The sequence below is a fragment of the Pipistrellus kuhlii genome, unplaced genomic scaffold (assembly GCF_014108245.1).
Source record: "Pipistrellus kuhlii isolate mPipKuh1 unplaced genomic scaffold, mPipKuh1.p scaffold_m20_p_186, whole genome shotgun sequence".
Classification (NCBI taxonomy): domain Eukaryota; kingdom Metazoa; phylum Chordata; class Mammalia; order Chiroptera; family Vespertilionidae; genus Pipistrellus; species Pipistrellus kuhlii.
Window position 1 is genome coordinate 13,730 of NW_023425500.1, and position 24,854 is coordinate 38,583.

General features: G+C 72.2%; 1 protein-coding gene across 1 annotated transcript in view; it reads left to right on the top strand.

Annotated features, from left to right (window-relative positions):
- Nucleotides 1-23,402, top strand: part of KIF21B (kinesin family member 21B) — a gene marked incomplete at its 5' end in the record, with an annotated part of 28,208 nt that extends 4,806 nt beyond the window's left edge. Inside the window, 26 exons of the mRNA XM_036443181.2 lie at nt 436-499; nt 583-795; nt 1,554-1,644; nt 2,574-2,679; nt 2,869-3,060; nt 3,808-4,007; nt 4,520-4,627; nt 5,119-5,187; nt 6,433-6,665; nt 7,369-7,510; nt 8,216-8,407; nt 8,502-8,603; nt 10,078-10,243; nt 10,355-10,406; nt 10,536-10,593; nt 11,595-11,800; nt 12,160-12,234; nt 13,324-13,437; nt 14,835-14,873; nt 17,238-17,374; nt 17,804-17,984; nt 18,116-18,280; nt 18,709-18,826; nt 19,881-20,051; nt 20,922-21,121; nt 23,199-23,402. Of these exons, the coding sequence (XP_036299074.2) occupies nt 436-499; nt 583-795; nt 1,554-1,644; nt 2,574-2,679; nt 2,869-3,060; nt 3,808-4,007; nt 4,520-4,627; nt 5,119-5,187; nt 6,433-6,665; nt 7,369-7,510; nt 8,216-8,407; nt 8,502-8,603; nt 10,078-10,243; nt 10,355-10,406; nt 10,536-10,593; nt 11,595-11,800; nt 12,160-12,234; nt 13,324-13,437; nt 14,835-14,873; nt 17,238-17,374; nt 17,804-17,984; nt 18,116-18,280; nt 18,709-18,826; nt 19,881-20,051; nt 20,922-21,121; nt 23,199-23,253 (3,449 nt within the window). The remainder of the gene's footprint in view (nt 1-435; nt 500-582; nt 796-1,553; nt 1,645-2,573; nt 2,680-2,868; nt 3,061-3,807; nt 4,008-4,519; nt 4,628-5,118; nt 5,188-6,432; nt 6,666-7,368; nt 7,511-8,215; nt 8,408-8,501; nt 8,604-10,077; nt 10,244-10,354; nt 10,407-10,535; nt 10,594-11,594; nt 11,801-12,159; nt 12,235-13,323; nt 13,438-14,834; nt 14,874-17,237; nt 17,375-17,803; nt 17,985-18,115; nt 18,281-18,708; nt 18,827-19,880; nt 20,052-20,921; nt 21,122-23,198) is intronic.
- Nucleotides 23,403-24,854: the final 1,452 nt, after the last annotated feature.

Genomic DNA, 24,854 nt, shown 5'->3' on the forward strand with positions numbered 1-24,854 from the left:
CCGAAACCGGTTTGCCTCGGTGGATGGAGCGTCGGCCTGCAGACTGAAGGGTCCCAGGTTCGATTCCGGTGAAGGGCATGGACCTTGGTTGCAGGCACATTCCCAGTGGGGGGCGTGCAGGACGTAGCCGATCGATGTTTTTGTCTCATCGATGTTCCAGCTCTCTCTTCCTCTCCTTTCCTCTCTGTAAAAAATCAGTAAAATATATTTTAAAAAATAAATAAAATAAAAATATATGTTTTTATTGATGAGAAAGAGAGAGAATCACGGATCGGCTGCCTCCCGCACGCCCCCACACTGGGGATGGAGCCTGCAACCCGGGCCTGTGCCCTTAACCGGGAATCGAACCCATGACCTCCGGGGTCAGAGGCCCGCGCTCACCACTGAGCCGCACCAGCCGGGCTTGACGTTGCCTTTGTGGCTCCCTCCGCCCAGGTGACGGCAACGAGGCCATCGGCGCCCTGATCCAGACCTACATCCGGGAGATCGAGGAGCTGCGGTGAGGGGGCCGGCACGCTGGGCCCCGGGCCCCCGGGGAGCCTGGCCGCCGAGGGGACCGCTCACCCGGCCCCCCCCCCCCAGGACCAAGCTGCTGGAGAGCGAGGCCATGAACGAGTCGCTGCGGCGCAGCCTGTCCCGGGCCGCCGCGCGGGGCCCCTTCCCCCCGGGCTCGTCCCCGGGGCCGGGGCTGGGGGGCCCGGCCGGGCCCATGGAGGACGCCGCGGACGTGATCCGCCGGGCCAAGCAGGACCTGGAGCGGCTCAAGAAGAGGGAGGTCCGGCAGCGGAGGAAGAGGCGAGCGAGCCCGGGGGCACCAGGGGCACCGGGGGCAGAGCCACCTGCTGCCGCTGTCCGTCCGCCCGGGAGAGGGGGCGGGGGGCCCGGGAGAGGGGGGCGGGGGGCCCGGGAGAGGGGGCGGGGGGCCCGGGAGAGGGGGCGGGGGGCCCGGGAGAGGGGGCGGGGGGCCCGGGAGAGGGGGGCGGGGTCCCGGGAGAGGGGGCGGGGGGCCCGGAAGAGGGGGGCGGGGGGCCCGGGAGAGGGGGCGGGGGGCCCGGGAGAGGGGCGGGGGGCCCGGGAGAGGGGGGCGGGGTCCCGGAGAGGGGGCGGGGGGCCCGGGAGAGGGGGACGGGGGCCCGGGAGAGGGGGCGGGGGGGCCCGGGGGGGGGGCGGGGGCGGGGGGCCCGGGAGAGGGGGGCCCCCGGGGGAGAAGGGGGCGGGGGGCCCCGGAGAGGGGGGGCGGGGGGCCCGGGAGAGGGGGCGGGGGGGCCCGGAGAGGGGGGCGGGGTCCCGGGAGAGGGGGCGGGGGGCCCGGGAGAGGGGGCCGGGGGGCCGGGGAGGGGGGGCGGGGGGCCCGGGAGGGGGGGCGGGGGGCCCGGGAGAGGGGGGGGGGGGCCCGGTGTCTGTGGCCGGGGGACAGGAGGTGCGGCCAGACGCTGCAGAGCCGGAACCCGGTCCTGTCCTATGACCCCCAGACAAGACAAGCCTCCCCCCAGCCCCACCCCCACCCCCAGGCTCAGGCAGGTCTGCCCCCTGACCCCGCCTGCCCCCCCCAGCCCGGAGAAGGAGGCCTTCAAAAAGAGGGCGAAGCTCCAGCCGGACCCCGGCGAGGAGACGGACGAGAACGAGGACAATGAGGTGGAGGAGGTGAGCCTGATCCCTCCCTCCCCTCCCCTCCGCTCCTCCCTCCCCTGCTTTTCCCTCCCCTCCTCTCCCTCCCTGCCCTCCTTCCTCTCCCCTTCCTTTCCCTCCCTTTCCTCTCCCTCCCCTCCTCTTCCTCCCCTGCCCTCCCTCCTCTCCCCTTCCTTTCCCTCCCCTTCCTCTCCCTCCTCTCCTCTTCCTCCCCTGCCCTCCCTCCCCTCCCCTTCCTTTCCCTCCCCTCTCTCCCCTCCCCTTCCCTCCCCTCTCTCTCCTCTCCTTCCTTCTCCTCCCCCCTGCTTTTCCCTCCCCTCCTCTCCCTCCCCTGCCCTCCCCTCCCCTCTCCTCTCCTCTCCTTCCTTCTCCTCTCCCCTGCTTTTCCCTCCCCTCCCCTTCCTTTCCCTCCCCTCTCTCCCCTCCCCTCCCCTCCCCTCTCCCCTCCTCTCCTTCCTTCTCCTCTCCCCTGCTTTTCCCTCCCCTCCCCTTCCTTTCCCTCCCCTCTCTCCCCTCCCCTCCCCTCCCCTCCCCTCTCCCCTCCTCTCCTTCCTTCTCCTCTCCCCTGCTTTTCCCTCCCCTCCCCTTCCTTTCCCTCCTCTCTCCCTCTCCCCTCCCCTCCCTCCCCTCCGCACACTCACCCACTCCTGCAGCCCTCCTTGTGCACAGGGGGGATGGTGCTTGGTCCGCCTCCGGCTCGCTCTGCTGGTTACCATGGTGACCTCCATCCCTCAGTCCCCCCGGATCCCAGTGCGGGTGGGGGGTCACTGCCCGGGCTACGGGGGGGGGGGGGGGTGGCTCCCTCCAGTTCGGAGGTGGCACAAGGGCCCCGACGAGGACCCCACACCCCACCCGTCTCCCGCCTGCGGGGACGTCGGGACCGGCCTCTGCTCTGGGCGCCCCTCCTGAGGCCGGTCCAGCCTGGTGATGGCGCTCGTGGGCAGGAGGAGGAGGACCTGGACGAGGAGGAGGAGGGCCGTGAGGACGAGGACGAGGACTCGGGCAGCGAGGAGAGCCTGGTGGACTCGGACTCGGACCCCGAGGCGAAGGGTGCGAGGGTCCCCCGGAGCCCTCGGGTCTCAGAGAGAGAGAGGGTGGCCGGGCCGGGGACCTGGGCCGGGAAACGGAGCCCGGCAGGCAGCACCCAGGGGGCGAGCTCCCGGAGGGCGCTGGGCTGAGGGTGGTGGCGGCCGGGCCCCGGTGCCCGGGCGCCCGGGTCAGGCCCGTCTCTGCCCGCAGAGGTGAACTTCCAGGCCGACCTGGCCGACCTGACGTGCGAGATCGAGATCAAGCAGAAGCTGATCGACGAGCTGGAGAACAGCCAGCGGCGGCTGCAGACGCTCAAGCACCAGTACGAGGAGAAGCTGATCCTGCTGCAGAACAAGATCCGGGACACCCAGCTGGAGAGGGACCGCGTGCTGCAGAACCTCAGTGAGCCCGCCCACAGCGCGGCAGCCCCGCCCACAGCGCGGCAGCCCCGCCCACAGCGCGGCAGGCCCCGCCCACAGCGCGGCAGCCCCGCCCACAGGCCCCGCTCCCCTCTCCTGCTTTCTTCCTGCCCACAGCACCAGCCCTGCAGGCCCCGCCTCTCCTGCTCCCCAGGCCCCGCCCATAGTACTGCAGGCCCCTCCCACAGTCATGCAGGCCCCGCCCACAGTGCTTCAGGCCCCGCCCCCTCTCCAGCTTCCTGCCCACTGCACCAGCCCTGCAGGCCCCGCCCACAGTCATGCAGGCCCCGCCCACAGTGCTTCAGGCCCCGCCCCCTCTCCTGCTTCCTGCCCACTGCACCAGCCCTGCAGGCCCTGCCCATAGCATTGCAGGCCCCTCCGACAGCCCCACAGGCCCCGCCCACATCACTACAAACCCCGCCCATAGCCATGCAGGCCCCGCCCCACGCCCAGCCCAGCTATACAGGCCCCGCCCTCCTGCTCCTCAAGCCCCACCCACTGGTAGAGGGGCGTGGCCTCCCCGGTTCAGGCAGGGCCCATGGGGACTGACGTGGCCCTAACGGCCACCTCTCTCTCTCTCTCTCTCTCTCTCTCTCTCTCTCTCTCTCTCTCTCTCTCCCTTTCTCTCTCTCTCTCTCTCTCCCTCCTCTCTCTTCCCCTCTCTCTCTCTCTCCCCCTCCCTCTCTCTTCCTCTCCCCCCCTCTCTCTCTCTCTCCCTCTCCCCCCCCAGGCACCATGGAGTGCTACACGGAGGAGAAGGCCAACAAGATCCGGGCGGACTACGAGCGGCGGCTGCGGGAGATGCACCGGGACCTGCAGAAGCTGCAGGCGGCGCAGAAGGAGCACGCGCGGCTGCTCAAGAACCAGACCCGCTACGAGCGCGAGCTGCGGCGGCTGCAGGCCGAGGTGGCCGAGATGAAGAAGGCCAAGGTGGGCCGGGGGTCACCTCCGGACCCCCCCGCGGCCCGCGGCATGGCCGCCCGCTGCCTCCTGCACCGGGCTGGCCCCTCACCCGCACCCCCACCCCCACCCCCACCCCCACCCCCAACCCCACCCCCAACCCCGCCGCGGTCCGCAGCTCGTCCACACCGGCCACCAGCCTCCTCCACCCTCACCTGGTCCTGGGGGCTGGCCCCTCACCCGCACCCCCACCCCCACCCCAACCCCAACCCCCACCCCCAACCCCGCCGCGGTCCGCAGCTCCGTCCACACCGGCCACCAGCCGGACCCAGGACGGTGGCTTAGGGCGGGGGGACCAGGGCCGGGAGCGGGGGGCCGGGTGGGACATGGCTGGGCGGGGGTGGCCCAGGAGGAAGGGCAGCGCAGCCCCGGCGGAGGAGTGGGGGGGGGGGCCTCAGGGGCCCCCCGGCAGGCTGCCCGGCGGCCCCCCACCCCCGCCCAGGGAGGGGGCGCCTGCTCAGCCCCCCGCCCCCTGCCCCCAGGTGGCCCTGATGAAGCAGATGCGGGAGGAGCAGCAGCGGCGGCGGCTGGTGGAGACCAAGAGGAACCGGGAGATCGCGCAGCTCAAGAAGGAGCAGCGGCGACAGGAGGTGAGGGTGCCCGCCCCCCAACACCCCACGGCCAGTCCCGGCCAGCAGGCTGAGAGGCGGGGCCTGTAGCTGGAGGGCGTGGTGATGGGCGGGGCCTGAAGCTGGAGGGCGTGGTGATGGGCGAGGTCTGTAGCGAGAGGGCGTGGCCTGTGGCAGGAGGGTGTGGTGATGGGCGGGGCCTGGAGGAAGGGCTGGTGGGCGGGGCCTGGAGCAGGAGGGTGTGGTGATGGGCGGGGCCTGGAGGGGAGGGCATGGTGGTGGGCGGGGCTTCATTGCGGTTCTGCAGCCTCATGTTCCGGGGTCGGGATCCGCCCTGGAGGGGCAGGAGCTTGCAGAGCCCCAGCCAGGCCTCCTGGCCCAGGATGGGGACCAGAGGCCGGAGAATGGCCCTGGGGGTGGGGGTCCCTGCGCTCTGGGCCTTTGATCTGCACACTGATCGGCCCAGCCCAGGCCTCTGCCCGCCGCCCTGAGGGGACCGGTCTCCCCCGCAGTTTCAGATCCGCGCTCTGGAGTCCCAGAAGCGGCAGCAGGAGCTGGTGCTGAGGAGGAAGACGCAGGAGGTGAGGGTGCCCCCCCCAGCCGCCCCCGCGGATCCCCCGGGGCTGGGAACCTGGGCCCGCTCCCTCCTTCCCCCCGGACACCGCCTGACCGGGCTGAGGCCGGAGGCGGCTGCAGGCTCCGGTCCCACCTTTAAAACAAACAGAAAAGCCTTCGGTGACCATGTCACAGCAGACAGGCCCTGCCTCAGCCCCAGCCCAGGCTGGACAGAGGGCCCCATGCTCCCCCTCCCTGTCCCCCCATCACTGTCCCTGCTCACCGGGCCCCTCCCTCCCTGTCCCCCATCACGGGGCCCTGCTCACCGGACCCCTCCCTGTCCCCCCATCACTGGCCCTGCTCACCGGCCCCCTCCCTGTCCCCCATCACTGTCCCTGCTCACCGGCCCCCTCCCTGTCCCCCATCACCGGCCCTGCTCACCGGCCCCCTCCCTGTCCCCCCATCACCGGCCCTGCTCACCGGCCCCCTCCCTGTCCCCCCATCACCGGCCCTGCTCACCGGGCCCTCCCTGTCCCCCCATCACTGGCCCTGCTCACCGGCCCCTCCCTGTCCCCCCATCACTGGCCCTGCTCACCGGGCCCTCCCTCCCTGTCCCCCCATCACCGGCCCTGCTCACCGGCCCCTCCCTGTCCCCCCATCACCGGCCCTGCTCACCGGCCCCTCCCTGTCCCCCCATCACCGGCCCTGCTCACCGGCCCCTCCCTGTCCCCCCATCACCGGCCCTGCTCACCGGCCCCTCCCTGTCCCCCCATCACCGGCCCTGCTCACCGGCCCCCTCCCTGTCCCCCCATCACCGGCCCTGCTCACCGGGCCCTCCCTGTCCCCCCATCACCGGCCCTGCTCACCGGCCCCTCCCTGTCCTCCCATCACCGGCCCTGCTCACCGGCCCCTCCCTGTCCCCCCATCATGGGGCCCTGCTCACCGGGCCCCTCCCTGTCCCCCCATCACCGGCCCTGCTCACCGGCCCCTCCCTCCCTGTCCCCCCATCACCGGCCCTGCTCACCGGGCCCTCCCTGTCCCCCCATCACCGGCCCTGCTCACCGGCCCCTCCCTGTCCCCCCATCACCGGCCCTGCTCACCGGGCCCTCCCTGTCCCCCCATCACCGGCCCTGCTCACCGGCCCCTCCCTGTCCCCCCATCACTGGCCCTGCTCACCGGCCCCTCCCTGTCCCCCCATCACCGGCCCTGCTCACCGGCCCCCTCCCTGTCCCCCCATCACTGTCCCTGCTCACCGGCCCCCTCCGGCCCAGGTCTCTGCGCTGAGGCGCCTGGCCAAGCCCATGTCCGAGCGGGCGGCGGGGCGCGTGGGCCCCAAGCCCTCCATGCTGGACTCGGGGGCCGAGGTGTCCGCCAGCACCACCTCGTCCGAGGCCGAGTCCGGCGCCCGCTCCGTGTCCACCATCGTGCGCCAGTGGAACCGGAAAACCAACCACTTCCTGGGCGACCACACCGCAGCCACGGCCCACGGCGCCCGGCCCGCCAGGTGAGGGGCCCGGGAGGCGAGCCCAGGGGAGCGGGGCGCCGGGGCCTGTGGCCGTCAGCTCCTCCGTGGCCGCCCCGTGGCCGCCAGCTCCCGCCGTGGACACCCCCTGGCTGTCAGCTCCCGCCGTGGCCACCCCCTGGCTGTCAGCTCCTGCCATGGCCGCCCCGTGGCCGTCAGCTCCCGCCGTGGCCGCCCCCTGGCTGTCAGCTCCCGCCGTGGCCACCCCCTGGCTGTCAGCTCCTGCCATGGCCGCCCCGTGGCCGTCAGCTCCCGTCATGGCCACCCCCTGGCTGTCAGCTCCCGTCATGGCCACCCCCTGGCTGTCAGCTCCTCCGTGGCCTCCCCCTGGCTGTCAGCTCCCGCCGTGGCCTCCCCGAGGCTGTCAGCTCCCGCCGTGGCCTCCCCGAGGCTGTCAGCTCCCGCCGTGGCCGCCCCGTGGCCGTCAGCTCCCGTCATGGCCACCCCCTGGCTGTCAGCTCCCGTCATGGCCACCCCCTGGCTGTCAGCTCCTCCGTGGCCTCCCCCTGGCTGTCAGCTCCCGCCGTGGCCTCCCCGAGGCTGTCAGCTCCCGCCGTGGCCGCCCCCGTGGCCGTCAGCTCCCGCCGTGGCCACACCCTGGCCGTCAGCTCCCGCCGTGGCCTCCCCGTGGCTGCGGGGTGGGGAGAGGGGGGACCACCACCCAGCCCACTCTCTGCCGCCCCAGGAAGAAGCTCCAGAAGAGGGGCCAGGCCTCCAGCCAGGCGGCGCGGCTCAAGTGGCAGTCGCTGGAGCGCAGGGTCATCGACATCGTGATGCAGAGGATGACGCTGGCCAACCTGGAGGCCGACATGGAGAGGCTCATCAAGGTGGCCGTCCCCCTGCTCCCCGCCCTCCCTGCACCCCCTCCTTCTTCCTGCACCCCCCTCTATATCCCTCCCTTTTCCGCACCCCGCCCTCCCTGCTCCCCGCCCTCCCTGCACCCCTCCTTCTCTCCCTCTGTACCCTTCTCTCCCTCTGCACCCCCTCTATATCCCTCCCTTTCCCGCACCCGCCCTCTCTGCTCCCCGCACTCCCTGCACCCCCTTCTCCTCTCTGCACCCCGACCCCCCTGCACCCTGCCCTCCCGCCTGCACCCCACACTCCCTCCCTCTGGTCTCTGCCCTCCTCTCTGCACCCCGCCCTCTCTCTGATACCCGCCCTCCCACCTGCACCCCGCCCTCCTGCCAGCTCCCCTCCCTCCCATTTGCAATCCTCTGCCATCAGCTGTCACTTTAAAATATATATATATTATTGATGTCAGAGAGGAAGGGGGAGGGCGATAGAGTTAGAAGCATCCATGATGAGAGAGGATCATGGACCGGCTGCCTCCTGCACCCCCCTGTGCCCTGGCCGGGAATGGAACCGGGACCTCCTGGCTCACAGGGCCACGTCACCCACGGAGCCACGCCGCCCGCCGTGGCCGTCCGCTGTCCCTCTGCCGGCCCCTCTGAGTGCGGGGTCCCCAGGAGGCTGGGGGGCGGGCGGCGTGGGCAGGCTGGACCGCACCCTGAGCCCCCCCCCCCGCCCCCCAGAAAAGGGAGGAGCTGTTCCTCCTGCAGGAGGCACTGCGGTGCAGGCGGGAGCGGCTGCAGGCGGAGAGCCCGGGGGACGGGGGGCTGCAGGAGCTGGCGGAGGAGCTGGAGGCGCTGGCGGCCAACATCGACTACATCAACGACAGCATCTCCGACTGCCAGGCCACCATCGTGCAGCTGGAGGAGACCAAGGTGCGGCCGCACAGGGCGGAGGGTGCAGGGAGCGGGGTGCAGGGAGCCAGGTGGGGTGCAGCCCTGCTGACCCGGCCTCTGCCTCCGGCCCCAGGAGGAGCTGGACTCGACGGACACGTCCGTGGTCATCAGCTCCTGCTCGCTGGCCGAGGCCCGCCTCCTGCTGGACAACTTCCTCAAGGCGTCCATCGACAAGGTGGGCGGCCGCAGCTGCCGGACGGGACCCGCCCCCCCGGCTGGGCTGCTGGACGGGACCCCCACCCCCTCCCGGCCGGGCTGCTGGACGGGACCCCACCCCCTCCCGGCCGGGCTGCTGGACGGGACCCCCACCCCCTCCCGGCCGGGCTGCTGGACGGGACCCCCACCCCCTCCCGGCCGGGCTGCTGGACGGGACCCCCACCCCCTCCCGGCCGGGCTGCTGGACGAGACCACCCCCCTCCCGGCCGGGCTGCTGGACGGGACCACCCCCCCCCCAGCCAGGCTGCTGGACGGGACCACCCCCCGGCCGGGCTGCTGGACGGGACCCCACCCCCTCCCGGCTGGGCTGCTGGGCGCCACGGCACTCCCAGGCCCCGGTTGGGCCCTGCCTGGGGAACGACACAGACACCCCGAGGCTGCAGCTTGTTTGGCAGCATTTTTAATGGGGACACCTGCTCCCCGGCCAGCCCGTCGGAGCGACTGGGCTGGAGTCTGCTGGGGGCGGAGGGCAAGTGCGTGGACATGTGCTGGGGGGGGGCAGTGCGGACGGACAGACCGACGGACGGACCACATCCCATAGCAGGGTCCAGCCAGGACAGCGGGGTCCCGGGCGTGTCTGTGTTGGACACAGGACGTGCTTCCTCGCCCCAGCGGCGGCCTTCAGGGACAGGCACCCGAGGGGGGCGTGCAGTCCAGCTCTGGACGGGGAGCCTGCCCCCACCCCACCCCCAACTCCTCACCCGTCCCCCTCTCTGTTTTTTGTTTTAATATATTTTTATTGATGTCAGAGAGGAAGGGAGAGAGAGAGAGAGAGAAACACCCACGCTGAGAGAGAATCATGGATCAGCTGCCTCCTGCACGCCCCCCCCAGGGATGGAGCCCCCCAAAGACCCCACTACTGACAGCCACACCCCGAGATCCTGTGTGGGGACAGCCAAGGGGGCTCAGGGCGCACCCCAGATCTAAGCCAGGCACAGGTGCCGTCTGGGAGTTCCGGGGGTCCCTCCGGGGGTCCCCCTGGAGGCGTGAGGGCAGGGATGGGGGTCCCCCTGGAGGCGTGAGGACAGGGATGGGGGTCCTCCTGGAGGCGTGAGGGCAGGGATGGGGGTCCCCCTGGAGGCGTGAGGGCAGGGATGGGGGTCCCCCTGGAGGCGTGAGGGCAGGGATGGGGGTCCCCCTGGAGGCGTGAGGGCAGGGATGGGGGTGCCCCTGGAGGCGTGAGGGCAGGGATGGGGGTGCCCCTGGAGGCGTGAGGGCAGGGATGGGGGTCCCCCTGGAGGCGTGAGGGCAGGGATGGGGGTGCCCCTGGAGGCGTGAGGGCAGGGATGGGGGTCCCCCGGTGGTGTGAGGGCAGGGATGGGGGTCCCCCGGTGGTGTGAGGGCAGGGATGGGGGTCCCCCGGTGGTGTGAGGGCAGGGATGGGGTGCCCCTGGCCCCGGCCGGGGGGTCACCCGGCGGCTCCCCGTCCCCAGGGGCTGCAGGTGGCCCAGAAGGAGGCGCAGATCCGGCTGCTGGAGGGACGGCTGCGGCAGACGGACCTGGCCGGCCCCGCCCAGAACCACCTGCTGCTGGACGCCCTGCGGGAGAAGGCGGAGGCGCACCCCGAGCTGCAGGCCCTCATCCACAACGTGCAGCAGGGTGTGCGGGGCGGGGGGAAGGAGGATGGGGTGGGGGGCCCGGCCTCAGGGCTTCGGGGGGACCCTGGCTCCCCCAGTCCCATCCGACCCCCCTCTCCGCCCCCCCCCCCAGAGAACGGCTACACCAGCACCGACGAGGAGGTTTCCGAGTTCTCCGAGGGCAGGTGAGTCCACGGGGGGGGGGGGGGGAGGACAGGACCCCGCGGGCCTGGGGGGGCGGTGGGGGGACCGGACGGGGTCCCCGGGGCGCCCCAGGCTCTCGGGGTTCTGAGCTTCCCCTGCTCCTCCCTCAGCTTCTCCCAGTCCTTCACCATGAAAGGCTCCAGCAGCCACGACGACTTCAAGTTCAAGGTGAGCCCCCCACCCTCACCCTCACCCTTCACCTCTCACCCCTCACCCCTCACCCCTCTGCCTTCTGCCCTCACCCCTCACCCCCAGCCCTCACCCCTCACCCCTCACCCCCAGCCCTCACCCCTCACCCCTCTGCCCTCTGCCCTCACCCCTCACCCCTCACCCCCAGCCCTGTGCTGCCTCCTGTGGGGCCGGGCGGGTGCAGGTGTGGAACCGGGTGCAGCCTGTTCTTTTGGAATCGGGGAGCAGGGGGTGCAGGGGCTTGGGGGGGAGAAAGGGGAGGAGCGGCCTGAGCCACTGCCTGTGGCCTCCCCTTAGCCCAGGGCCCCCCCTTCCCGCTTTCAAAACCTCCTTCTTCCCCGGCCCAGACCCAAGCCAGCAGCTCCCAGGTCCACGGTGGTTGTTGTGGGCGCAGCTCCGTCGGCCACCAGCAGGGGCAGCAGCGAGCCTTTGGGGGCCTGGGCGGGTGCGGCCACCGGGGCTTCAACCAAGAAACGGGATTTTTCGTTTTTATTAATTAATTAATTTATTTACTTATTTTTAAATGGCTCCAGCACCCAGGGACTGAGAGTCAGAGGGTTTTTTGTTTTGTTTTGTTTTTTAGTTTTTAGTTTTTAAAATATATTTTATTGACTCCACACAGAGGAAGGGAGAGGGAGAGTCAGAAACATCGATGAGAGAAACATCCATCAGCTGCCTCCTGCACGCCCCCCACTGGGGATGTGCCTGCAGCCGGGCCTGTGCCCCAACCGGGAATCGAACCCGGACCTCGGGCAGGAAACGGGGGTTCTTGAGAGAGAACTGTGCAGTGTGGGGTGCGAGGGTGGGGTGCGCGGTCCCCGTGAGGGCAGAAAGCCCGTGCCTGCCGCCTCGCGTCTGCCGGGAGCCTTGAGTCACGGGCTCAGGGTGGTGTGTGGAGGGTCCACCGGGGGCTCTGCCTCCGTCCCCCCCCCGGAGACCCCCCCAGATGACGCGTCACCCCGCGGGCGCCTCCCCACCAGGGCGAGCCCAAGCTGTCGGCGCAGATCAAGGCGGCGTCGGCCGAGTGCCTGGGGCCCCCGCTGGACAGCGCCACCAAGAGCATCACCAAGTCCCTGGCCTCGCTGGCGGAGATCACCGAGGGCGGAGCCGGCCTGTCCCTGCGAGGCCTGTTCCCCCGGGACAGGGTGTCCCGCACCGTCAGCCTGCCCACCCGCGGCAGCACCTTGTGAGCGGGCGGGGCGGGGGCGGGTGCGGGCGGGGCGGGCGGGCCGGGCCTCCCCCGGCCTCACCAGGGCCTGTTCCCCTGGGACTGGGTGTCCCGCACCGTCAGCCTGCCCGCCCGAGGCAGCACCTTGTGAGCGGGCGGGGCGGGCGGGGCGGGCAGGGCCAGCAGGGCCAGCAGGGCCGGGCCTCCCCCGGCCTCACCGTGCGGGGCCTGTTCCCCCGGGACAGGGTGTCCCGCACCGTCAGCCTGCCCGCCCGCGGCAGCACCTTGTGAGCGGGCGGGGCGGGGGCGGGGGCGGGCGGGGCGGGCGGGCGGGCCTCCCCAGGGCCGGCCGGGCCTCACCGCCCTCCTCCCGCCAGCCCCCGGCAGTCCCGAGCCGCGGACACGTCCCCGCTGAGCCGCAGGAAGTCCTACGACCGCGGGCAGCCGGTCAGGTGAGCGTGTCCCAGGCGTGGCTGCCCAGCGTGGCCGCCCGGCGTGGCTGCCCGGCGTGGCCGCCCGGCGTGGCCGCCTGGCGTGAGGCAGTGATGTCCACGCCGTGGATCCTCTCGGGACCCACGCCACCCACCTCCCCCAGGCTCCCTCCCCCGCCCCCCCCCCCTGCATGGGCTCGGACCCCAGACCTCCCTCAGCACCTGGACCGGGGGCCACGCCCGCAGCTGAAACCGTTGGTGGGCGCGTGTTCCGTGTCGGTGACTTTGGTGGCTTCCTCATTGCCCGGATGTCCTTCAGCCCCTTTTATTTTTATTGGTTTCAGAGAGGAAGGGAGAGGGAGAGAGGGAGAGACATTCATGATGCGGGAGAATCATGGACCGGCTGCCTCCTGCAGGGCCCCACCTGGGGATGGAGCCCGCAACCCGGGCCTGTGCTGTGACCAGGAATCAAACCATAACCTCCTGGTTCCAAGCGACCAGCTAGGGCCGTGGTCGGCAAACTCATGCGTCCTCAGAGCCAAATATTCACAGCATAGCGATTGAAATGTATTCGGAGAGCCACCTTTTATTTATTTATTTTTCTTTTTAAAAAAATATATTTTATTGATTTTTTACAGAGAGGAAGGGAGAGGGATAGAGAGCCAGAAATGTCGATGAGAGAGAAACATCGACCAGACGCCCCTGCACACCCCCTACCAGGGATGTGCCCACCACCAATGTGCATGCCCTTGACCGGAATCGAACCCGGGACCTTTCAGTCCGCAGACCGAAGTTCTACCACTGAGCCAAACCGGTTTTGGCGAGAGCCACGTTTTCTAACTTAAACGTCTCCTAACACCACTTCTTCACCACAGACTCGCCCGGGCCGTGGTCTTTGTGGAAGAGCCACACTCCAGGGGCCCAAGAGCCGCCGGTGGCTCGGGAGCCGGGGTTTGCCGACCGCGGGCTGGGGCACCCGTGTGTTTTAAGGAGCAGGGAACCACCAGCCAGGACACGTGTGTGTGTGTCTGAGGTCGGGCTGCGTGAGCACGGCCCCCGGCTCCGGGCCGGGGCGGCCCCTGACTCGCCGCTCCCTGTCCCCGCTTGCAGGTCCACAGACGTGGGGTTCACGCCCCCCTCGTCCCCTCCCACCCGGCCACGCAACGATCGCAACGTCTTCTCGCGTCTGACCAGCACCCAGAGCCAGGGCTCCGCGCTGGACAAGTGAGGGCCGCGCCGGCGGGCTGAGGGAGGGCGGGGCCCGCGGGGTGGGCGTGGCCGTGGCCGTGGCCGTGGCCGTGGGCGGGCTGGTGCAGCTGGGCGGTGCAGCTGGTGCAGTTCCGTTCCGGCCCCACTCCTGCTTCTCCGTCTTCTCCGTCGTGGCTGGGGACCCGTCTGTTCCCCGAGGGGGCTGGCACCTCGGAGCCAGCTGGCGGGGCGGACAGGGGTGCTCAGGCCCCAGGCAGCCCTGACTCCCCCGTGGCTGGTGCCCTGATTCTCCGAAGCCCCTTCCTCCGGCCTCACCACCCACCCCTCCCCAGTCGCTCAGACAGGCCCCCAGGCGTCCCTGTCACCTTCCCATGGCCGGGCCGGCTCCCCCACGGTGTGCCCCCTGCGCCCCCTGCTGGTGTGGTGGGGGCGGACAGCCGTCCCACGTGGCACCTGCTTTCACCCGGGTTCCCCTGAGCCCCAGCTCTGCCGTGAGGGGCCTGCCCGCCTCACGGAGCGGCACGGGGCCCAGGCAGGCCGGCGGGCGACCGCCCAGGAGGTGCACGGCCGGCCGAGGGCCTGGCTGCCGTGTCCTGAACGGGGGCGCTGCCCAGGGGCGGGCTGTCCTCCAGGCTGGCCTTCACAGTCCCTGCCGGCCCCCTGGCTCACACCAACCAGGGCTCCCTCCCTCAGGTGCCCCCAGCCCAGTGCCCCTCCCACCCGCCTTCAAGGTCTCTCGCCATCCCAGCGTGTGGGTCATCCAGACACCGGGCCATCCAGGGCCATCCAGGGTCATCCCGACCTTGGTCCATCCAGGGTCATCCAGGGTCATCCCGGCCCTGGTCCATCCAGGGTCATCCCGACCTTGGTCCATCCAGGGCCATCCAGGGGTCATCCAGGGTCATCCCAACCTCGGTCCATCCAGGGTCATCCAGGGGTCATCCCCGCCTTGGTCCTGTCCTGGGGTCCAGGTCCTGGGGCGCATGTGAGACACACAGCCAGCTCCAAGCAGTTTCCCACGCCCTCCCCCCACCCCCGGGGACAGGACCCCCCCCTCCCCCGGGGACAGGGGCCTCTGTGCAAAGCCGGCCCCTGAGGAGGAGGTGTGGGCGGCCCCTTGGGGTGGGAGGAGCCGTCGGGCCCCAGCATTGCCGGCGGGGTGGGGGTGGGCCCTGTGCGGACGGGGCAGCCACCAGCCCAGGAGCAGCCCCCCCAGAGTGTGGGGCCGGCGATCCCATGTCGTCCTGGGGGGCGGCCCCCATGCTCCCCGGCCAGCCCGCCCGCCCTCCCGCCCGCCCTGCTGTCCCGGCGCCTCCCCCGCTCGCTGCCTCTCCCGTCCCCCTCCAGGGGGACGCCCTGACCGCTGCTCCGCCCGTGCGCCCCCCTAACCCGCTAACTTTCTGCCCTCCCAGGTCCGATGACAGTGACTCCTCTATGTCCGAGGCCCTGAGGTACCGGCCGTGTCCTCCTCTCTCTCTCCCTCCCCTCGCTCTCGCTCTCACTCTCCTCTCGCTCTCTCTGACCCGTCCGCCTGCACCCGTCCTCAGCATGCACCCTCGTCTCCACCCCCAGGACCCTCCCCGCCCTGGTCCCTCCTCTCCTGGCGGCTGCCTGGCCTCTGCTGTCCCCGACCGGCTGGACTGGGGCACGGGGAGGGGCGTGTGGGCACTGTCACGGCCTGTCCTCTGCTCCCTCCTCACCGGGGGCGGGTGTGGGGGGAGCATGGAGCTGGGGGGCGGGCAGGGTGTGGATGGCGGTGCTCCCTCGTCACCGGGGGGGGGGGGGGGGGGGCGGGTGTGGGGGGAGCATGGAGCTGGGGGGCGGGCAGGGTGTGGATGGCGGTGCTCCCTCGTCACCGGGGGGTGGGGGGAGGGCGGGGTGTGGGGGGAGCATGGAGCTGGGGGACGGGCAGGGTGTGGATGGCGGTGCTCCCTCGTCACCGGGGGGTGGGGGGAGGGCGGGGTGTGGGGGGAGCATGGAGCTGGGGGACGGGCAGGGTGTGGATGGCGGTGCTCCCTCATCACCGGGGCGGGGGGGTGGTGGGGGGGAACATGGAGCCCGTCGGGTGGGCAGGGTGTGGATGCGGTGCTTGGGGTCCTGGCGCTCGGGCTGTGTCGGTGCCACACGCTTAGACCCCAGCTCTGCCCCCAGCCCCACCTCCTGGCACAGGGACCGGAGTGCTGGGGAGATGGGGGGCCCCTCTCCCCCAGGCAGCCCAGCAGAGCACCCCAGGGGCCTGAGCCCGGGGCCACAGCCGAGCTGAGAGCTCTCCCACCAAGCCCTGCGCTGGCCGCTCGCCGACCCTGGGTGCTGGCCGTCCGGCCGTCCCCCCCACAGGGTCCCCCAGCCCCTCCCGAGGACGGTTAGCCCTCTCAGCCGCTCCCCACAGCCGATCGGGCCTTCCCGGCCACAGCGGGCGCCGGCGAGGGCGGGGGCGGGAGCTGGGACACGCGGGAGCTGCTGGTGCGCACCCTGGACCCTGGTCTGACAGCGCCCTCGGGCCGTTTGCAGCCTGCAGGAGGGACGGGGGTCATTTCGTCCCGCCCTCGGCCACCGCGCCCGCCCCTGTGGGTCGGCAGGCGTTCTCTTTGGGAAAGAGGGAGGACGTGCTTTCAGACAGCACAGCCTGGCTGGGCCGCACACCCTGGGTCCCTCATCTGCGTATATAAGCGCCTCATCGGCAAAGTTTATGCATAAAAGCCTCAGCAGCAAAGTGCCCCCTCAGGAGTTCCACTGGCTGGGAGTTCGATCAGCTCTGACGTGCGCTGACCCCCAGGGGGCAGCACGGAAGACAGCCGGCAGCTGTGCACAGATGCCGGCACCAGGCCTCTAGCTGGGAAATAACATCTCCATCCCGAGCTGCGGGGGCTGGGGGAGGGGCCCGCGCGGAGCTCCGGTCCCTAAAGGGGTTGAGTCCCTTGTCAGCGGCCCTCACGGGTCTGGCCGCACGGGTGCGGGGCTGTGGGGGGGGGGGCCTCTGCGTGGGGGCCAGGCCCGGCGGATGGGACGCTGGGACGGGGTGCGGGGGGCGGCCCGGCCCCTCCCTCTGCGCCCGGCCCTCCGGTTCCCCGAGGCGGTCTGGGGGCGTCATGGGGTCGCAGGCCTCCGCCTGCCCAGCTGGCCTTTTGTTTTGTTTTTAAATCTATTTTTTTTTAATTTTTAAATATATTTCTTTATTGATTTCAGAGAAGAAGGGAGAGAGAGAGAGAGAGAGAGAGAGAGAGAGGGAAATACCTATGAGAGAGAATCATGGATCGGCCGCCTCCTGCACGCCCCCCACCGGGAATCGAACCCGCCCCCCGGGCCTGTGCCCCTGGCCAGAATCGAACCCGGGACCCCCAACCTGCGGGCTGACGCTCTGTGCACTGGGCCAACCTAGCCAGAGCTTTCAATCTATTTTTATTGATGTCAGAGAGGAAGGAGAGGGATAGGGAGATAGAAACATCTGTGACGAGAGAGGATCCTGGACCGGCTGCCTCCCGCACGCCCCCCACCGGGCCTGGGCCCCGCCCGGCATCGAACCCCGACCTCCTGGCTCCGAGGTCGACCCTCAGCCCTGAGCCCGCCGGCCGGGAGGGAGGGGGTGACCTGGGCACTTTACGTCTCGGGATGCGGTCAGGCTGGCGAGGGCGGGAACTGGCCGAGGGCAGGGCTGCGCCTGGACAGGATGACTCCGGCGGCCGCGGGAGGCTGGGCTCCCCCTGACGGCTCCCCCGCTCACCGGCTTCCCGGCTCCGGCTGCTGGCGGCTCTGGAGGCCCCTGTCAGGCCCCGGGGTCCCCGGCTGACGGGCCTCTCCCTCTGTCTGTCCGGAAGGGGCGCCATCACGCCGGTGGGCGGAGCCAAGGGCGGGCGGACCGCCCCGCTGCAGTGCGTCTCCGTGGCCGAGGGCCACACCAAGCCCGTGCTCTGCCTGGACGCCACGGACGAGCTGCTCTTCACCGGCTCCAAAGGTGGGTGCCGCGCCCGGCCGTGCGGCTCAGTGGGCAGAGCGCCGGCCTGTGGAGCATAGGGTCCCGGGTTCGATTCCCGGTCGGGGCACAGGCCCGGGTTGTGGGCCCGATCCCCAGTGGGGGGCGTGCGGGAGGCACCCGGTCCATGATTCTCTCTCCTCATGGATGCTTCTCTCTCTCCTCTCCCTTCCTCTCGAAAATGAATAAAAACACGTAAAATAAAGATAATGATGATGATGATGGTGAGGCCAGCTCTCAGCAGTCAGGGCAGCGGGCACAGACGTGTCGGGGGGCGGGGGGGGTTGGGCAGGCGGACGGGGTCTGACCTCCGGGCCCCGTCTCCCCACCCCTGGGAGCTGGGGCGGGGATCGGCCTGGGACCCGCCGCCCGGTGCTGACGCCGCCCCTGCCCGCCCGCCCCCGCCCCCAGACCGCAGCTGCAAGATGTGGAACCTGGTCACCGGGCAGGAGATCGCCGCCCTCAAGGGCCACCCCAACAACGTGGTCTCCGTCAAGCACTGCGGCCACTCGGGGCTGGTCTTCTCCGCGTCCGCCGCCTTCGTGCGCGTCTGGGACATCCGGGACTCGGCCCGGTGCATCCGCACCCTCACGTATGCCCTCCGGGGGCGGGCAGGGCGCCGGCCCGGCCGCCCATCAGGGAGGGCTCCCTGGAGGAGGCGGCCTTCCCGGCCGGGGTGGACGGGCTGGACCGCTTTCACCTCTGACCTCGCCCTCCCTGCAGGTCCTCGGGTCAGGTGATCGCGGGGGACGCCTGCGCGGCCACCTCCACGCGCGCCCTCACCAGCGCGCAGGGCGAGCACCAGATCAACCAGATCGCCCTCAGCCCCTCGGGCGGCCTGCTGTACGCCGCCTCGGGCAACGCCGTGCGCGTCTGGGAGCTCAGCAGGTGGGGGGGGAGGGGGAGGGAGGGGTCCGGGGGGTCTGGGAGCTCAGCAGGTCCTGGGGGAGGGGTGCTGGGGTCCGGGAGGAGGGGGGCTGGGAGCTCAGCAGGTCCCGGGGGGAGGGGGCTGGGAGCTCAGCAGGTCCTGGGGGAGGGGTGCTGGGGTCCGGGAGGAGGGGGGCTGGGGTTCAGGGGGAGGGGGAGGGGGCTGGGAGCTCAGCAGGTCCCGGGGGAGGGGGGAGGGCACGGCCGAGGGCGGGCGCACAGCCTCAGCTCGGGGTGCCCCGGCCCCAGCGCCAGGGCGGCCGCCCTCGCCTGCTGCTCCCCGTGTCCCGGAGGCCCCCCCCCCGCCCCCCGAATGGCAGCCCCGGGGGGAGGGGCAGCCCCCAGCCCCCGCCCCCGGGGTCCCCTGACCCTCCGGCCGCCGCCCGCAGGTTCCAGCCCGTCGGCAAGCTGACCGGCCACATCGGGCCCGTGATGTGCCTCACGGTCGCCCAGACGGCCAGCCAGCACGACCTGGTGGTCACCGGCTCCAAGGACCACTACGTGAAGGTGCGCAGGGGCACTGGCGTCCCCCCTCCCCCCTTCTCTCCCCCCCACCCCCTCCCGCCCCGATCCTGCACCCCGGGGCTGGGCGGCCATGGGAGGGGGGCACCCCGATCCTGCACCCCGGGGCTGGGCTGCCATGGGAGGGGGGCACCCCGATCCTACACCCCGGGGCTGGGCGGCCATGGGAGGAGGGCACCCCGATCCTGCACCCCGGGGCTGGACTGCCATGGGAGGGGGGCACCCCGATCCTGCACCCCGGGGCTGGGCGGCCATGGGAGGGAGGGCACCCCGATCCTGCACCCCGGGGCTGGGCGGCCATGGGAGGGAGGGCACCCCGATCCTGCACCCCGGGGCTGGGCGGCCATGGGAGGAGGGCACCCCGATCCTGCACCCCGGGGCTGGGCGGCCATGGGAGGGGGGCACCCCGATCCTGCACCCCGGGGCTGGGCGGCCATGGGAGGGGGCACCCCGATCCTGCACCCCGGGGCTGGGCGGCCATGGGAGGGTGGCACCCCGATCCTGCACCCCGGGGCTGAGCGGCCATGGGAGGAGGGCACCCCGATCCTGTACCCCGGGGCTGGGCGGCCATGGCGGGGGGGGGCACCCCGATCCTGCACCCCGGGGCTGGGCGGCCATGGGAGGAGGGCAACCCCGATCCTGCACCCCGGGGCTGGGCGGCCATGGGAGGGGGGCACCCCGATCCTGCACCCCGGGGCTGGGCGGCCATGGGAGGGAGGGCACCCCGATCCTGCACCCCGGGGCTGGGCGGCCATGGCGGGGGGGGGCACCCCGATCCTGCACCCCGGGGCTGGGCGGCCATGGGAGGGAGGGCACCCCGATCCTGTACCCCGGGGCTGGGCGGCCATGGCGGGGGGGGGCACCCCGATCCTGCACCCCGGGGCTGGGCGGCCATGGCGGGGGGCACCCCGATCCTGCACCCCGGGGCTGGGCGGCCATGGCGGGGGGCGGGGGGCAGACCTCGGGGTCGCGGCTCCTGCCCCCCCGGGCTGCACCCAGCGGTGGCTCCGGGCCCTTGCCCCCCCCCCCCCGCCCCCAGATGTTCGAGCTGGGGGACAGCCCGGCGGGCACCGTGGGGCCCACCCACAACTTCGAGCCCCCGCACTACGACGGCATCGAGAGCCTGGCCATCCTGGGCGGCGTGCTCTTCAGCGGCTCCCGCGACACCGGCGTCAAGAAGTGGGACCTGGAGCAGCAGGAGCTCATCCAGGTGCGGGGCGGGCGGGGCAGGCGGGGCCCGGGGCCCAGCCAGAGCCACACCCCCCGCCCCCTCCCTGCCCGCCCTCCTCCCCCCGCCCCCGGCCGGAGGTCATTGTTTAAAATGCATATTTTATTGGTTTTTTACCGAGAGGAAGGGAGAGGGAGAGGGAGTCAGAAATATGGATGAGAGAGAAACACCGATCAGCTGCCTCCTGCACGCCCCCCACGGGGACCTTTCAGTCCGCAGGCCGACGCTCTAGCCTGAGCCAAACCGGTCCGGCTCCCTGTCATTGTTTAAACTGATGTCAGAGAGGAAGGGAGAGGGAGAGGGAGAGACACATCGGTGATGAGAGGCAAACACGGCGCGGCTGCCTCCTGCACGCCCCCTACAGGGGGTGGAGGATGGAGCCCGCCCCCGGGCCTGTGCCCCGGCCGGGAATCGAACCCTGACCTCCTGGTTCCCAGGTCGGCGCGCGGCCCCTGAGCCAGGCCGGCCGGGGGCGAGGGCGGGAGGCAGGCTGCTCCTCCAGGGCGGGGTCCCGGGTTCGAGCCCGGGATGGCCCGGCAGGCCCGGCCCGGCTCCGGAGACCGGGAGGCGCAGGGTCCCGGGTTCGAGCCTGGGACGGCCTGGCAGGCCCGGCCCGGCTCCGGAGACCGGGAGGCGGAGGGTCCCGGGTTCGAGGCCCGGCTCCGGAGACCGGGAGGCAGAGGGTCCCGGGTTCGAGGCTGGGACGGCCCGGCAGGCCCGGCCCGGCTCCGGAGACCGGGAGGCGGAGGGTCCCGGGTTCGAGGCCCGGCTCCGAAGACCGGGAGGCGGAGGGGCTGCGGGTGCGGGCGTTCCCGGTCCCGGCCCGCCGGCCTCACCCCCGCCCTCCCGCAGCAAATCCCCAACGCGCACAAGGACTGGGTGAGCGCGCTGGCCTTCGTGCCCGGCCGGCCCATGCTGCTGAGCGCCTGCCGCGCCGGCCTCCTCAAGGTCTGGAACGTGGACAGCTTCACGCCCGTGGGCGAGATCAAGGGCCACGACAGCCCCGTCAACGCCGTGTGCACCAACAGCAAGCACGTGTTCACCGCCTCCAGGTGGGCGGGGCGGGGCGTGTCCACCGCCTCCAGGGGGGCGGGGCGGGGGCGGGGCACGTGTTCACCGCCTCCAGGTGGGCGGGGCGGGGGCGGGGCACGTGTTCACCGCCTCCAGGGGGGCGGGGGCGGGGCACGTGTTCACCGCCTCCAGGTGGGCGGGGCGGGGCGTGTCCACCGCCTCCAGGTGGGCGGGGCGGGGCGTGTTCACCGCCTCCAGGGGGCGGGGCGGGGGCGGGGCACGTGTTCACCGCCTCCAGGTGGGCGGGGCGGGGGCGGGGCACGTCTTCACACCGCCTCCAGGTGGGCGGGGCGGGGGCGGGGTGTGTTCACCGCCTCCAGGTGGGCGTGTCCACTGCCTCCAGGTGGGCGGGGCGGGGGCGGGGGTGGGGCGTGTCCACCGCCTCCAGGTGGGCGTGCTCACTGCCTCCAGGTGGGCGGGGCAGGGGGGCGGGGCACGTGTTCACCGCCTCCAGGTGGGCGTGTCCACCACCTCCGGGGGGCGGGGCAGGGCGTGGTCACCGCCTCCGGGGGACGGGGCGGGGGCGGGGGCATGTCCACCGCCTCCAGGTGGGCGGGGCGGGGGCGTGTCCGCCGCATCCAGGGGACGGGGCGGGGGCGGGGCGTGTCCACCGCCTCCAGGTGGGCGTGTCCACCGCCTCCAGGTGGGCGTGTCCACTGCCTCCAGGTGGCCGGGGGCTCCGGCGAGGTCCACAGGCTGGAGGGGGGGTGGGGGGGCCGGCCCGGTGAGGGCCAGGGGCTGGAGGGAGGGGTTGCCGGGCGGACCCCCAGGGCCCAGGGGCAGGGCAGCAGGCAGGCACCAGCCCGGCCAGGCCATGCCCACCTGCCCCCGCCCCCCGGCCGGCCTCACTCCTGTCCAGTATCTCCCACCGCCCCCTGACCCCGCCCCGTCCCGGCCAGGCCACCGGGCGCTGCTCACAGAGGCCTCTTCTCTTCCCTCTCGTTCCGAACTTGACCTTGACCCCTCCTTCTCTCCCCCTCCCCTCCCTCCGCCTCTCCCTCTCCCTCCCTCCCTCTCTCTCCCCCTCTCCCCCTCTCTCCCCGACAGTGACTGCCGGGTGAAGCTGTGGAGTTACGTTCCGGGACTCACCCCCTGCCTTCCACGCCGGGTCCTGGCCATAAAGGGCCGAGCCACGACCCTGCCCTGACCCCCTCCTCCCTCTTCCCTACTCTTCCCCTCTCCCTGCTCTGTCTCCCCCTCTCTCCACTGCTGTCTGAGCTGCTCTCCTCCACGGTACGAGACTGTTTTATCCTCCCCCTCCTCCTCCTCCTCCTCCTTCCCCCCTCCTCTCCCCCCCTCCTCCTCCTCCCCCTTCTCCTCCTCCTCCGGCCCCCCTCCTCCTCCCGTCCCCTCCCACCTCCTCCTCCTCCTCCTCCGGCCCCCCTCCTCCTCCCGTCCCCTCCCTCCCCCTCCTCCTCCTCCGGCCCCCCCTCCTCCTCCTCCGGCCCCCCCCTCCTCCCCCTCCTCCCCCTCCTCCTCCTCCTCCCCCTCCTCCCCCTCCTCCTCCTCCTCCTCCGGCCCCCCCCCTCCTCCCCCTCCTCCCCCCCCTCCTCCTCCCCCCCCCCCTCCCCCCCCTCCCCCCCCCCCCCCTCCCCCTCCTCCCCCTCCTCCTCCTCAGGCCCCCCTCCCAAGCATGAGCAGTGAGCAGGACAGAGCCGGGCTGGGGCCAGGCCGTGGGGGCCCGTCGGGGGCACCTCTGCCCAGCTCCACCCCCCCCCCGGCCTCACGGAGCCCGCCCTGTGCCCGGGGCCCGGCCTCGGTGGGGAGTGGGGAGCCGGCCCTGAGCCCAGGGAGCTGGCCCTGTGCCCGGGGCCCGGCCTCGGTGGGGAGGGGGGAGCCGGCCCTGAGCCTGGGGAGCTGGCCCTGTGCCCGGGGCCCGGCCTCGGTGGGGAGGGGGGAGCCGGCCCTGAGCCTGGGGAGCCGGCCCTGTGCCCGGGGCCCGGCCTCGGTGGGGAGGGGGGAGCCCGCCCTGAGCCCCGGGCCCGGCCTCGGTGGGGAGGGGGGGCACCGGGCATGGCCGGCCGGCCCGTCCCGGCTGACCGCGCGCTGTGCCCGCAGTGACCGGACGGTGAAGTTCTGGAGCGTCCGGCGGCTCCCCCGGGGCCCACCCTAGGCCGGGCCGGAGGACACCCAAGCCTCGCCCCGCCCCCACAGCCCGGAGGCGTGGAGGGGACACGTGGCCGTGGGGCGGGCGGCTGGGCGTGGACCGTGGCGGTGGCTCCTCCTGCTCTCCTCCCCTCGGCCTCCAGTGATGGATGGACATGACCCCTGACCCCTGACCCCTGACCCTAGCCTCCCTCCCGCCGCCTCTGGAGAGAGAAAAAAGGGGGGACATTTAAGCTGTGACACCCCTCTGGTGTCTCTCCTGGGCCGGCAGCCCCCCACCCCACCCCACTCCACCCCCAATCCCACCCCACTCCACCCCTCTCCCCACTCCCACCCCCACCCCACCCACCCCACCCCACCCCACCCCACCCACCCCACCCACCCCACCCACCCCAGCCTCTGGACACTGCACCTGCCTCTGAGCCCAAACCACAGACCTCAGGTAACCATGGAAACCAGGGGCAGGCAGCTGGCACTGCCGCTCAGCTCAGCCCCGCGATTCTCGGGGTCTCCCCCACTCCGGCAGACGGCAGCCGCCCCTTATTTATTTTTACCGGCTCTTCGCCTCCTGGGAACGGACTTGAAGTTTTTTCCTTGCGGCCATCCCTCCCTTTGGGGGGCCGGGAACCCCGCCGGGGCCACCCCTTCTCGGCTGCAGCTCAGGCTGACCCCGCGTTACCCGGGGACCTCCCGGGACCCACCTCCCCCGCCTGGTGCTCCAGTGCCTTCCTCTCCGGCCGGCCGGCTCCCGGGCTGGGCACCCTGACACCCGCCTCCTGTCTTCCCACCCGGGGCTCATGCCCACCGCCCCCCGAAGGCGGGGCGCCCGCCCCCAGCCCAGGGCCCCCCGGGGCAGTGTGGGGAGCAGCTCGGATGCCGCCCACACCCTCCCCGTCCCCCGTGGTCCCGTCCTCGCCCCGACCAGGAATAGACCGTGACCCCCTGGCTCCCAGTCGACGCTCAGCCACGGAGCCACGCCGGCCGGCCAGGGAGGCGGTCTTAGTGTGAACGGAAGGCCGGGCCTGCTGAGCGGCCGGCTGGACGGGCGAGTGGACTCCCCTTCCGGCCGCGGGCCCCTCTGCCTTCCCAGCTGGAGACCCCTCTCCGGCCCCCTGGGGCGTCCCGCCCCCCGGCCCCCACTGGACAGGCCCCCCCCAAGGACAATGTGCATGCAGGCGCTCCCCACGACGACAGAGACTCAGAGGCTGCTGTCCACGGCAGTGACCTGGGGGTGACCGGAGCCTCTCGGTGCTTGTCTGCTGTTCCCGGCGGGTCCGCTACCTCACGGCCCTGGCGCTGCCGTCCTGGCCACACTTGAAGTCCCTCCGACGCCCCAGCCCGGCCTCTCGGCCCACCGCGCCCGGGGGCGGCCGGGGCACAGCTGGGGGCGGTCCCTGGCCTCCTGCACACGCCCCCCTCGTCGGAAGCACAATTGGTGGTGGTTTGAGCACAATGATGGGCGGCTGGGCGCTGGGCGGGGGCTCTGGGCCGGCTTGGACCACGGCGGCAGTGTGGGGAGCAGCTAGGATGCCGCCCACACCCCTCGTCAGACCAGGCCCCGCCCAGGGCTCCGGCTAACTTGGGGCCCCGTCTTCTTCCTCTTCTGCA